Raw genomic sequence first — 14,919 nt, 5'->3', positions numbered from 1 at the left:
TTGAGGATATTTATTAAGTACTGAGTCATTTTATTTTATTTTTGCATTCTCCTGGCCACATGACCATGGTCTGGGCAATAATCTATAGTGGAAGTATGGAGGCTTCTACTTTGTATTTGCATGAAGGTTTCAAAGTACCAGTGGATTTAACCTAAGAGAATTGTCAAAGGAAAAATCAGAAAGATTTCTGTGCAAAATCTTAAGGAAGATGATAAAAACATATTTCAAAATTAAAAGCAACTAGAAACTCCAGGGAAAACATAAGACACTTAAAAATGTTATCACTTTGTTCTATAATTAGCAATAATTGCAAAATCAAACTCATTTAAGTAATAATAAGCCTCCTTCGGAGGGGAAGCTTTCTTCTAAAAATGATCAGTGTTTGCTTCTCCTAGGAATTTTTATCCAAACTAAGACAATTACTTTAAAAAATTAATTTCTTCGGGATTTATTTAAGTTTTGGCCTCTTTTCATGAATTTACCTGATATGTGGTGAGTTCTTCGCAGGCTCACTCTTATTCACCATAGAAAAGTTCCTTATTATACCTGTGATTGTCATACATTCCAACAATTATTTTATTTTAAATTCTGGGATACATGTGAAGCATGCATAGGTTTGTTACAAAGGTAAACGTGTGCCATGTTGCTTTGCTGCACCTATCAACCCATCAGCTGGGTATTAAGCCCCTCGTGCATTAGCTATTTATCCTGGTGCTCTCCCTCACCCTGCTGCTCCAACAAGCCCCAGCATGTGTTCTTCCCCTCCCTGTGTCAATATGCTCACATTGTTTAGCTACCACTTATAAGTAAGAAGATGTGGTGTTTGGTTTTCTATTTCTGTGTGTTTGCCGAGAATAGTGGCTTCCAGCTCCATCCATGTCCCTGCAAACAACATGATCTCATAACTTTTTATGGCTGCATAGTATCCCATGGCATATATGTACCGCATTTTCTTTATTTAGTCTATCATTGATGAACATATGGGTTGATTCCATGTCTTGGCTATTGTGAATAGTGTTGCAGTGAACATACATGTGCATGTATCTTTATAATGGAATGATTTATCTTCCTTTGGGTATATGCCCAGTAATTAGATATTTGGGTCAAATAGTATTTCTGGTTCTAAGTCTCTGAGGAACTGCCACACTGTCTTCCACAATGGTTGGATTAATTTACACTTCCACCAACTGTGTAAAAGCATTCCGCTTTCTCCACAGCCTTGCCAGCATCTGTTGTTCCTTGACATTTTAATAATTGCCATTCTGATTGGCATCAGATGGTGTCTCATTGTGGTTTTGGTTTGCATTTCTCTAATCATCAGTTGTTGAGCTTTTTTATGTTTGTTAGCCACGTAAACATCTTCTTTGTAGAAGTGTCTGTTCATGTCCTTTGCCCACTTTTTAATGTGGTTGTGACATTCCACCAATTCTTCAGGAATACCAATTATAGCATCTTGCAAACACCTCAATTTTTCAAACACCTCAAAATTTCAACTTCATAGAGTTGTTTTGCAGGTTATAAAGAGATAATGAATGGAAGCACCCTTTATAAAATTTTTTAAAAATGCTCTTTTTTAAACTGGGAAATCCCTCAGGGCTGTTCAGTCTATAGTCCTAATAGCTCTTTATTTTACTTGTTTACCACATTTTTATCTTTCTCCTTAGATTGTGACTCACTGATTGTATGAACAATATTTTTTACTTCTATAATCCTAGAACATAATCCAGCATCAGGCATATCACAGATACTCTGTTTCCTCAAGAAAGAAGAAAAAGTAAACAGTGGAAGAAGATGTGATTGAGGAGGAGAATACTGAGCGCACTGAGTAGACTTACCTTTTCCAAAGCACTTAGGCAGTAGCATGCATACCCTCAGAGCATGTCTCATGATATTCCAGGGCCTCTTTTCACAGATCACCTTGCAATCCCAGGTCACAAGGTGGGAGCTGCCAGCAGTCCTGGTATGAAACTACTGCACCAGCTTCCAGTCCTCCTTTAAGTGAGGTGGCTTGCAATGGACTAGCCTAGGGTAATTGTGCCAAGCTACAGCTGCCCTGTCCCTGCCTTTCTGCCAAACAGACTCAGACTTCAAGTGAATAGTTTCACAAGCCTGCAAGGAATGGATATTTATAAAGACAAGTTATGTTGTGGTCATGTTCACATAGCATCACCATCAGCTCAGCATTCAGGCAAACCAGAGCCATCTTCTCTGTGAAAAAGCAGTTTTACTGCATGCACAGTTCTAGGAAGGGAGACATATAGGTAAATGAGGCATAGGGGAGTCTGACCAACTTGTCCATATGGAAGCCCACAGCCTTTTCTCTCTCCACATGGGGCCTTTGCCAGAGGCATTTGACACATGGTAGAAAGGTCATGTGACTTAAGAATTAATAGACCTTGTTCCTGTCTCAGGTTCTGCTACTTACTGTTTTTGTGTCCTTGAACATGGGTCCTTCCCCATTTCTGGGCCTTAGTTTTCTCATCTGGAAAATTTCAACTTCATAGAGTTGTTTTGCAGGTTATAAAAAGATAATGAATGGAAGCACCCTTTATAAAATGTTTTTAAAATGCTCTTTTTAAAACACGGAAATCCCTCAGGGCTGTTCAGTCTATTGTGTTCAGCCCTTATGTAAAGAATTGTTCAAGAGAAATGTTACCAAATCAGAAAGAATTACTTGCATCAATAAACAGTATTAAAGAAAAATAACTTTGCTAATATTTAACCTCCTTGTTTATTATTCCATTAGTCAAATATTATTGAGGATATTACCTCCATCATATTTGAGAATCTACTGTTCACTTGTTCAGTAAACATTTCTCAAGTGCTCAAGTGAAAGGCACTAGTTTAGTCCTCATGAGTGAACTCATAAATAAAAAGGAGAAGAGAATCCACACAAGGAATGAGGCTGGTATAATAATTCAAGGCTATGCTGGATAAGGTTCTTATGATAATTTCTAGAATCAGAGAATATCAGACCTGGACACCTATGTGATACTCCAGCGTGTTCAGCTCTTACCTAATACATGGATTCAGTCTCCACTACAGTCATAACTAAGAACTTACCATGTGGCAGGGAGGGGGATATTCTATTTCAATTAGACCTAATTGCTAAAAAAAAAAAAAAAAAAAAAAAAGTGTTCCCCTCTCTTTACCACTTGGTTCTCTTTCAGCCACACATGGTAAGGTAGCTTTTTCTGCCGTGGGACCACCCCTTGGATATTTAAAGATGGCCATTGCACCTCCTCCTCCTGTGCCTCCTTTCTCTAGGAGATACAGCACTGTGACTTAGTTCACATGGTTCTGCCCCTCATCATGCCACTTTGTCTCTTTGGGCCTGCTCCAGTTTTTCCTGTGTCCTACTCAGAGTATCACATTCAGCCTCCTTTCAAAACTCTAGGAGTCATTCCATGAAGGCAGAATAGGAAGGGATTCTAATTGCCCCTGTTTAGAGTTCTCACTGGTGTTCACATTTATAATCCTAGAGATTACTGCCAAACTCAAATTTCCTTTACATGTGATATGTCTCCCTTTATTTATAACTACGCTCCCAGAAATTGTATATTTCTGAAGTTTGACTTTTGGAACTAAGTTCACAACTTTATAATTATATTTTACTCTATTTTAAGATGGTGGCATAAGCTCCTACCTCTAACACAAGTTATTTCCATTGTAGTACAGTCCCTACTAGAATAATAGGGAGGATGATACAAGGGTCAATGCATAGTTTATAACTCATGCATTACCTCTGAGAGCTTCCTTATGATTCGCTTGTAATCATTTCCCATGGTTCTATTTATGATGTTGATGTTCTCCCACTTCAGGATTTACCAGCAAGAATCTCCTGTTAAGATATTGAATAAGTCTCCCCTCCAGGAGTCAAAAAAAACTAAAAATAGATCTAGAAGCCAGATATTAACACAAATATGATCTTTATTGTTGACAAGTGTGTGGTATGGCCCCAGTGGAACTTGTGCAGCCTGTTTACCAGTTGCACAGTGAGAGTCTCTGCTCTTTTGAGCTTACGCTTACCTTTTAGCAATTGGAACAAAATGTAAAATTAAAACCTGCAGGCAGGCAGGTGGACAGCAGAGACCCCAGAGGGCCAGAGTGGCACATACTAGGGCCAGAGTTCTGACATCTCACATCAGATGCACTCCTCCCTTAGGGTGGGCATATACAAACAGTTGCTGTGTCCTGTTACTGTGTTCGCTGCAGGAGAAGGCTGCCCTGTGTGGGTGCAGATGCCTCTTCCAAGGCAACCTGCAAGTCCTCGTTTACACACAGGCCCTATGGTCATGCCACTTTCTTCACAGCCTTGTAAGGTTTTATTAGAGAGACAGAGGACATGGACCTCATCCTGAGAACTGCTCACATCCTTCGCCAGCACGTCCTTCCCTCTCCTTGAAATTTCACACCCTGGAAGGGCTAGTGGTACTTGATGTTGTACACCTGGGTGTAGAGGCAGGTGCCTGCTTCCTGGATATTTTCTCTCTGCAAAGCCCCAGTTTTCAAAGTTGTATTGCCCTGGGATGTGAACTAGAGAAGTGAGCTGTCAGGAAAAGATGAACATTGCTATTGATATGTCCCTTGAGCCCACTGCTTGGGTTGTGGCAGGGTAGAAATACATATTTATGTTTCTTTCCTCTCTCAATTTCCTTTTTAGTCTTAAGGTGAGGTCTGGAGAGTCTTCATGCCTTACCTTATTACCCACTATGATCTTCTTATCTTTTTGTTTCTGGGTGCAACTAATTCCCTATGTTTTGCAAGTAACTTGGAAGCTTTTACAGTTTCCTGTCCCAACATAGAATAATGAAGGGATGCTGGACACTTCTTACAGTCTTCACTACTTCAGCTATCTCTCCTCCTCCCTCATCTTCCTGGGTTAGTGGGTAGCCCTCCTGACAAATGGGGCTATGGCCTCCATTTGCTGCTTATGTGTGGTGTTTGTAGAAAATTCAGGTAATAGAATTCATCACATTATTGGGGAGATATATCTGTACTAATTTTGTGAACCCACCCCTTTTTGTACTAATATCTTTATTCTTTTCAAAATAATTTCATAATTATTATCTCATTTGGGTCTCAAAGCAATCCCGTGAGCAAGGACAATTATGATCCTATCTTCTCATTTTATACCCAGAGACAGAGGCAGACAATGGAGAAGTCATTTGCCTAAGGTTTAGAAGACAGTTCTGCCGAACTGGGCTCAGACTCTATGTGGGACTCCACAGCTGTGGTGTCTCCTACTGAGTCTGGCTGCACAGACCTCAGGACAGGTGGGCCACCACCAGGACTCTAGTATGGTGGACAAAGTGCTGTCCCATGAGAACCAGACAAATCAGTCTCAGCTGAATTCCCTGCTTGGGTGTCGCTTCTTGAGAAGAAATATGCCCTGAGATAATGGAAAGAATTATTGTGGAGTTAAAAAATATGTATGTAATATATTATTTACCTATGAAATATATATAAACCAGTATGTGTGTGTGTGTGTATCCATATATATACACACACACACACACACACACACACTGTATTGGTCTTTTCTCATGCTGCTGATAAAGACATCCAAGACTGGGTAATTTATAAAGAAAAAGATACTTAATGAACTCACAGTTCTACATAGCTGGGGAGGCCCCACAATCATGGCGGAAGGTGAAAGACGTGTCTTACATGATGGTAGGCAAGAGAGAATGACAGCCAAGCAAAAAGGGTTTTCCCTTATAAAACCATCAGATCTCATGAGATTTATTCACTGTCCCAAGAACAGAATGGGAGGAACACCCCTGTGATTCAGTTAACTCCTGCCAGGTTTCTCCCACAACACGTGGGAATTACAGGAGCTAGGATTCAAGATGAGGTTTGTGTGGGGAAACAGCCAAACCATATCACCATATCATAACACACACACACAAACACACACACAGATGTATGTATATATTTACATTTACATTTATATGTAAATTTAAAAGCAGCACAGAAGATTTGGGTGGCATTTTGGTGGCAAGAACCAGAGTTTAAGCCCATTGGAAAATGGTTGGAAGATGGGAGTTGAGTGACACAGTTTAACTGAGAAACCTCTTTGGAATGGTACAAGATCTTAGGCGGACTAAAGGAAAGATGAAACACTCACTTTGTTCTGGTAAAAGGTCAGCAAAGGAACTATGGGATGATCCATTAAAGTGACTAGGAAAAGTTTGCACTTTTCCAGAAGCAGCACTTCCTCATCTATATGTTTATCCAAATTATGTTCTAGGGAGAGTGAATTCCAGACCTAAACCCATACTGAGTTTGTGACACTGAAAGTTTAGCTATAATTAAGATCCATGTGTTTGCCCCAATCCTTTATTAAAATGAAAGTATTATTAAAAGGAAGAAAAGGAAAAACAGTAGATAACTAAAACCTCCCACCAAGAAAACCTCTGCTGTTTTGGATAACACGTATGCCAAATTATTCCACTTTGATGGAAAGATCAAAGAAATGCAAAGGAATTCATGTGTATGGATGGCTTGAGTGCATCCACCCATCTCCCAAAGCAGCGTGTTTCCAAAGGGCAGAGATAGCCTCATGCCATACCTCTTTTGTTTAATTTCCTCGAGATGCATCGTTCTCCAAGGAGATGTGCTCAAGTTCTCTCTCTCTCCCACATTGTTTTCAAATCTGGTTACCACTGAATGCATTTCTAAATGACAAGGCGACTGGGTTTAAATCTTGATATGTTGAGAGAAAACCCAAACTGACAGTTGGAGGAGGCAGAAAGAGGAAGGCACTTCCCATCGTTCCTGCATCCCAAATGTCATCCCTTCCTTGCTCAGGCTGGGCAGGCAATCCTGATGAAGAAACAAGCAGACACTTGAAAGTTTCTGACAGGTGTCATGGGCGCAGCCGCTGAGTGGCCACGAGGGATGAAGCTTGACATGACAGTGGCAGGGCCATCAAGGCTGGCTCCAGGACATGCAGAGTTTGGTGGCTGTCAATTCTAATCCTTGTCACACCCCAATTCCAGAATGGTATCTACAATGGACAGAGCCAGTGGAAGTGTTCAGGAAACTTCAAAACATCCATTCCTAATCAAGCGATGCTACCAAGCCACAATAACATAGGATCGGCCACCCAAGCCACATGCATTCCAGCTGGGGAGAGTCGGGGAAGTGAGGGTCCAGGGCTGGCCCACTGGTTCGCTATGAGTTTGTTTGCTGTCTTTATTTGTTCTCTGCCTCAATCTCCAAGTCAAGGCTTTCAGTATGCCAGTTCTTTCCCATATTTCTGTGTGTAATTTTTGTGCTGCCAGCATTTTCTCCACCAATAACATCTGATGATTTTTATTCTTTTAATATAATGATCTCTGCTGCGTATCTTCCAGGATCTAAATATTTGGCAAACCTGTTCTTCTGATTTGGCTGGAGAGTGATTTATAATGGGAGAGGAGAGCTAGCTTCTCAGTAACACTGTGCAAATAGTTTCATAAATATTGCTTTCAGGCATTATTTTGAAATATTACTTCTCTTAACAGTCTGCCAAAGTCAAATATTTCTTGTAAATAAAAATCCATGGCCAGGCCTCTCACCCAGTGAAAGTAACAGGTGGTAATGGAGCTCACCTGGTTGGGGAGCCTGGCTTGATTAGCTCCGGCTCAGAAATGAAGGTTAACTGGCATTAGGCATGATGGATGACAGTGGGGGTGTGTGTGTGATCTTTAATCCAGCCTTCCAGCCTACTAACGGGAGACGTATGCATTTAATAACTCTTAATACATTGGCCTGTAGTTAAACATTTTCAAATAAAATAAGACTTGATAAGTGCGTTCATTTAAAAAATCTGACAAAAATTATTAGGTAAAGAAGTCAATGGCATATATAGGCTCTGAGTATGGTTCCCACTGAAAATTGCTTGGAGCCCCTGGCAGGGTGGTAAATCAACTATGGTGCTGGTCTCCCTCTCCAAATGCCATGAGTCAATGATAAAATGGAAGAATTCTGGTGTCAACAGTGACCCACATTGAGCCTGAAATTTGAGAATGGCAGGGCCCAGAGTAGGTGTTTTTGTGGTAACCTCCGCTGGGGAATGTCGAGATAAGTTTGGGCCACATATGCGGCTCCATCTTGGCTCCAGCCATTTTCTTCTCTGGTTTTGTGTTTGGTGACTGGAAATGACCCTTTCAATAGAATATCTCCTTTTGGGGGGCCTGCCTGAATGCAATGATGGTGTCAGCTTATATCAGGACCCATGGGCCCTCCCCAGGCACACAGCACTCTTGGAATCTCAACCTTTTCCATAACTCTGGCTCACATTTCCTTACCATTTACTCCTAAACATGTTTCTCTAACTGGTGCTGCCACATACACTGAGAGTAACAGCTGAAATGTGTATATCCCAGGCTGAAGGAACCCGCTTTATTCCCGTCAGTCCTATTCTCTGCTGGGTTCCGTATTCTGTCCATGGTTCTGCTGTTCTCTTGGAGGCTCAGCTTCTAAATCTCAGCATGACTTTGACTTCTTTTTCTTTGTTTCCCATAACTCAGTAGTCAACAAGACCTGTTCTTACATAAGATCTCTTATATTTGTCCTCCACATTTAGTTTTCAATAATATTTCTATAATTTATTGTTTGTTTGTTTTGAGACAGTCTTTCTTTGCTGCCCAAGCCGGAGTGTAGTGGTGCCATCTCAGCTCACTGCAGCCTCCACCTCCTGGGTTCAAGGGATTCCTGAGTAGCTGGGATTACAAGCCAGTGCGATCATGCCCAGCCAATTACTGTATTTTTAGTATATGCAGGGATTTGCCATGTTGGCCAGGCTGGTCTCCAACTCCTGAACTCAAGTGATCTGCCTGCCTTGGCCTCCCAAAATGCTGGAATTAACAGGTGTGGGCGATTATGCCTGGTCAATTTTTTTTTTTAATTACACATGATCCTAATACAATTTTCAAGCATTTTGCAAGGTATAAAGAAAAAAATGCAACCAAAACAGATAATTTAAAAATACCCAAATCATAGTGCCCATAAATATTTTATAAAATGAGATGTCATTCTTCGAGACTTACCTTGATGTACAAATACAGATGGATGGAAAAATGGATGGGGGAAAGAAAAAATAGTACATAATGTGATTATTGTACGTTGTTTTAATAAAAACAATGTCATTTTTACAGGAAAAAAATAAAAATAAAGAGAGCTGCTTAACTTTAGCTGTTTCTTTGCTGCAAGATATATAAATGCCTAGATTATCCATGGTTAAAAAATACAGACTTCCAACTTTAAAAGATTGTGAAAGTATCATACATTTTTTTATGATTGGTGAGGGCAGAAATTATGTTTAAAATTTTTGCTGTGCTACTTTCTTCTTTTTTATTTATTTATTTTACTTTAGGTGCATATCTGAATACTATATCTGGCATTTCTCCCCATGTTATCCCTCCCCTCCCTCCCCACCCCCCGCTGTCTCTCCCCTACCCCCCCAACTGCCCCCAGTGTGTGATGCTCCTCTTCCTGAGTCCACCTGTTCTAGTTGTTCAACATCCACCTATGAATGAGAACATACAGTGTTTGACTTTCTCTTGTGTGAGTTTGCTGAGAATGATGGTTTCCAGATTCATCCAAGTTCATTGTTTTTTATGGCTGCATAGTATTCCATGGTGTATATGTGCCACATTTTCCCTGTCCAGTCTATCATTGATGGACATTTGGGTTGGTTCCAGGTTTTTACTCTTGTAAACAGTGCTACAGTGAACATTCATGTGCATGTGTCCTTATAATAGAATGATTTATAATCTTTGGATATATACCCAGTAATGGGATTGCTGGGTCAAATGGAATTTCTATTTCTAGGTCCTTGAGGAATTGCCACACTGTCTTCCATAATGGTTGAACTAATTTACACTCCCACTAACAGTGTAAAAGTGTTCCTATTTCTCCACATTCTCTCCAGCATCTGTTGTCTCCAGATTTTTTAATGATCGCCATTCTAACTGGCGTGAGATGATATCTCAGCGTGGTTTTGATTTGCATTTCTCTAATGACCAGTGATGAGCATTTTTCATATGTTTCTTGGCCTCATAATTTGAAAAGTGTCTGTTTATATCCTTCGACCACTTTTGAATGGGAAAGTATTATATTTTTTGTAAAAAAAAATTCCACATTGATTTTAATCGGTGGTGATTGAATTCATACTAAGAGAGATGGGTTAGTAGCCCTTTAAGTATCCTGCCTGTCAAGACACCTACCCCTACATTCCAAACATATTTATAAAGAGTTATGACATCTGCATTCTGTAATCATGATGTCCCTAGTAGAATTGTCTTAGTTCTTTATTTACATTAACTTATTGCTCACTACTAGTCATTTCTCTGGAGCATCTCTATTTCTGAGTGTTTTGTTTTGATTCTTGCTGCTAACTTGGATTTGATCTTGGAGTACTGTTCTCAAAGAATTTCAGTCCTATAATCTGTGAGTGTTTTGCATGCCAAGGTTATACTTTCAAGGGTCTATCAGCAAGTTTTAGATGTTGTAGCACTGGTTTCTGCTTTCGGGTATGGCATGCTTTTTAAATTACATAGTGCCATTCTTTTTCATTTGGCCAGATTTCATCATTGGTAGTTTCCCCCCCCCCCCAGACTATCCATCCCCCAAAAAGGGCTAAAGGGTGCTATCTGTCAAGTTCTGTTATATTTCAAATTGACTTCATGTGTGTCCTCTACTTGAATAACAACTTGGCTTATTGTTATGTTCTTACGTTTTATATTTTTCTGCAATATTTAAAGACAATTCCTTTATCTATTGTAGAAATTAGAGATTCCTTTGTCTTTTGTTCACCTTCAATAATTATTTATGTGTGTGTATATTTTACCACAATATGTATTTCAAAAATAGGGAAAAACACATCACATGTGTGTTATAATCAACACTCACCTTTAGCAACTGTTAGTGTTTTGATTTGCTTTGAATATCTTTGTTCCATAAAACATTCAAAATACATAAAGGGGCTGGGCACAGTATCAGATGCCTGTAATTTTAGCACTTTGGGAGGCCTAGGCAGGCAGATTACCTGAGGTCAAGTTCAAGACCAATCTGGTCAACATGGTCAAACCCCATCTCTACTAAAAATACAAAATTAGCCAGGCATGGTGGCACATGCCTGTAATCCCAGCTATCTGGGAAGCTGAGGCACAAGAATTGCTTCAACCTGGGAGGCGGAGATTGTGATTGTGCCATTGCATTCCAGCCTGGGCAACAGAGTGAGACTCCTTTAAAAAATAAATAAATAAATAAATAAATAAATAAGGCACTATAATAAGAGCACCTAAGATGGTGCATCTTCCTTTTTTTGCTTCATTTATTTTTTATTTATTTAATTTATTATACTTTAAAAGTTCTGGGGTACATGTACAGAATGTGCAGGTTTGTTACATAGGTTTACACATGCCATGGTGGATTGCTGTACTCTTAAACCCATCATCTACATTTGGTATTTCTCCTAATGCTATCTGTCCCCAGCCCCCCACCCCCACCAGGCCCCGGTGTGTGATGTTCTCCTCCCTGTGTCCATGTGTTCTCATTCTTCAACTCCCACTTATGAGTAAGAACATGTGGTATTTAGTTTTCTGTTCTTGTGTTAGTTTGTTGAGAATGATGGTTTCCAGCGTCATCCATGTCCCTGCAAAGGACATGAATGCATCCATTTTTATGGCTGCATAGTATTCCATGGTGTATATGGATGGTGTACCTTCTTAGGTGTACATAAGTACACCATCTCAGGTGCTCTTTTCTAATTTATTTCCCAGTATTCCTCCACAGAGGAATCTACTGTCCTTATTTTAGTGTTTGCAATTCCTAAATATGATTTTATGGCATTCTTATATATGTATGTATCCAGGAAATATATACTATAATATTTTGCAGGCCGTTTGAAATTCATTTAAATGCTGTCTTACTTAACTTATATTCCACACCTTGCTTTGTTCATTGTAAAATGTGTTAACATCAATTAACAAATTTAGCTGGAATTCAAAATTGTTCAAGTTTCTTCTATGAACGGATATTTAATTTGTTGCTAGTTTTTCATTACTATTTGTTGCAGCAAGTAATGTTGTAGCTGATAATTTTGTTCATTCGTTATCCTTGATATGTTTGAGAATTTTTCATGACATACATTCAGAGATGGATTTGAGATCATATGTGTGATGTTTGTGTCTTTAATTTTATTTAACATTGAAAAAATCTAGAAAAATATTATACCACCACCAGGACTGTATACTTCCCAGTATTTCATATATATACCAGCACTTCATACTTTTATACTTTTCCATCTAAAAGACATTAAATGGTACCTTAATACTAGTTTTATTTTTTTGTATTTTCCTAAGTACTGAGATTGAAAATCTTTTCAAATGTCTAGTGGTCCTTTAAAGTTCTTTTTTTATAATTTATCTGATCATATCACTTGCCCACTTTTCTGCAGGGTTGAGTTTTGTCTTTTTCATCTTGATTCTTAAAGATAATTTATGTATGTTGGATTCCTATTCATTGTTAGTTTAATGTGTTACAAATGTCTTTCTTAATTCTATATTTGATTGTTCAATATTTTGTGTGTTACCTTTGTAACATAGAAGATTATTTATTTATTTAGAAAGGGTCTTACTCTATTGCCTAGGCTGGAGTACAGTGGCATGATCTCTGCTCACTGCAATCTCTGCCTCCTGCACTCAAGGGATCCTCCCATCTCAGCCTCCTGAGTAGCTGGGTACCTGCCACCATGCCCAGCTAATTTTTATATTTTTTGTAGTGATTGGTTTCCACCATGTTGCCCAGGCTGGTGTCCAACTCCTGGGTTCAAGCGATCTGCCCTCCACAGCTTCCCAAAGTGCTGGGATTACAGGTAGGCTGGCTGAAGATTTTCGATACAGTTGAATTTATCTTTTTATTTCTTTTGTGATCTGTGCTTTTTGCATTCATCTTAAGAAATCATTTTGAACCATGAGATGTAAATATAGTCTAATATGTTCTTTTAAAGTTTGAAAACTATGCTTTCTACTTTTATGTCATTAACTCATCATATGAATGTGATTATGGCAGATTGACATGAGATGCCAATTGCATTTTTTAAATATGGAAAAACAGTGGAAAGTATTTTTCTTTCCCCACTAATTCTAGGCTCTTTATTCTGTTCCATTTGTTTGTTGATCCCTGGGCCAGCAGTTTTAATTACTGTCATTTTATTAAGTTTTCATATAGAATTGGGCAAATCTCTAACTTGTTTTTCAATATTCTATTAATTATGATTTACTTTGGCTGTTGTTGGTTTGAAGTAATGCAAATACCTTCTCCCATTCTGTGATTTGTCCCTTTACTCTCATAAGGATGTTTCTGGGTGAGCAAAAATACTTAATTTTATGTACTAAAATGTGTAATCCTTTTATTATTAGTGTTCTTTCCTGTTTAAAACATCTGCACTACCTCAATATGACAGATATATTCTGTGATTCTTTTCTAAAAGGTTGACTATTTTGCCTTTTATATTTAGATCTATAATCTATCTTGAGAATTAGGACTATTCATATGGTATAAGGTAGTGATCAAGTATGTTTTTTCTTTTAATGTATGAATATTCAATAATTCAACACCATTTATTAAAGACCATTCTGTGATGCCATCTTTGCCAGAGACAAAGTGCTCATATGTGTGGGCCTGTCTTGGGCTCTTGATTGTGTTCCATCAGTCTCTCTGTTTTTAAATACAGCCACATTATCTTAACTAATGTAACTGTATAAATACTTGATATTCATTAGAACAAGTTTTCTAATTCTGTGTTTTTCACTATTCATAGCCCTTTGAAATTCCATGTTTATTTAATTATTTTTTTAAATTTTAGTAGCTATAGAGGTACAAGTGCTTTTTGGTTACATGGATGAATTGTATAGTGATGAAGTCTGGGTTTTTACTGTGCCCTTCACTCAAATACAGTACACTGTACCCCACAGGTAATTTTTATCTCTCACCCACCTCTCACGCTCCCCGCTTCTGAGTCTCCAATGTACATTAAACCACTCTGTATTTCTTTGCATACCCATAGCCTAGCTCACTTATAAGTGGAGAACATGTGATATTTGGTTTTCTGATCCTCAGTTTTTTTTACTTAAGATAATGGCCTCTAGTTCCATTCAAGTTGCTACAAAATACATTGTTTCATTCTTGTTTATGGCTCAATAATATGCCATGGGGTGTGTGTGTGTGTGTGTGTGTGTGTATACATTTACATATATATGTACATATATACTTATTTACATATAATATATATATATTTATTTATATAATATTTATATTTATATATGTAATATATAAATATATATTTATTTATTTACATATATATTTACATACAGACACACACAAACACACACACACACACCTTGGTATATTTCTATATCTTCCTAAGTTTAGGGGGTTGTGTGTTTCCAGGAACTTATCCATTTAGGATAAGTTTATGGGGTTGTGTGTTTCAAAGAACTTACTCATTTCCTCTAGATTTTTATGCATAGAGGTTTTCTTAGTAGTCTTGAATGACCTTTTGTATTTCTGTAGTATCAGTTGTAATGTCACCATTTTCATTTGTTTGAGCTTATTTGAATCTTTCTTCTTTTCTTGGTTAATCTAACTAGTTGTCTATAAATTTTGTTGATCTTTTCAAAGAAATGACTTATTCATTGATTTTTTTTTCATTTGAATTTTGTTTAGTTGTTTTCCGATCTTTGTTATTCTTTTTTTTGGCTGGATCTGAGTTTGGTTTATTCCTGGTTTTTGTTGTTGTTGTTGCTGCTTTTCCTTGAGGGGTGACATTAGGTTGTCAATTTGCGATTTTTCTGTCTTTTTGATGTAGGCATTTAACCCTATATGCTTTCCTGTTGCTGTATCTTAGAGGTTTTGATAACTTTT

At 38.2% G+C, this 14,919-nt stretch overlaps 1 protein-coding gene across 7 annotated transcripts in view; it reads right to left on the bottom strand.

Moving 5' to 3' along the window:
• The window catches only part of LOC144578662 (uncharacterized), a 277,455-nt gene that overhangs the window by 122,902 nt on the left and 139,634 nt on the right, over positions 1-14,919 (bottom strand). Inside the window, exon 4 of one of the 7 annotated variants that reach the window (XM_078345528.1) lies at positions 25-151. The exons of the other annotated variants lie outside the window; for them this stretch is intronic. Within the exon in view, the coding sequence (XP_078201654.1) occupies positions 147-151 (5 nt within the window). The 3' untranslated portion in view covers positions 25-146. Of the gene's footprint in view, positions 1-24; positions 152-14,919 lie in introns of those variants that run through there. 7 annotated transcript variants of the gene reach the window in all.

This window comes from Callithrix jacchus, chromosome 12 (genome assembly GCF_049354715.1).
Source record: "Callithrix jacchus isolate 240 chromosome 12, calJac240_pri, whole genome shotgun sequence".
In the NCBI taxonomy this organism is placed as follows: domain Eukaryota; kingdom Metazoa; phylum Chordata; class Mammalia; order Primates; family Cebidae; genus Callithrix; species Callithrix jacchus.
The sequence above is the reverse complement of the archived record's forward strand: the minus strand, read 5'-3'. Positions and strand labels throughout refer to the sequence as shown.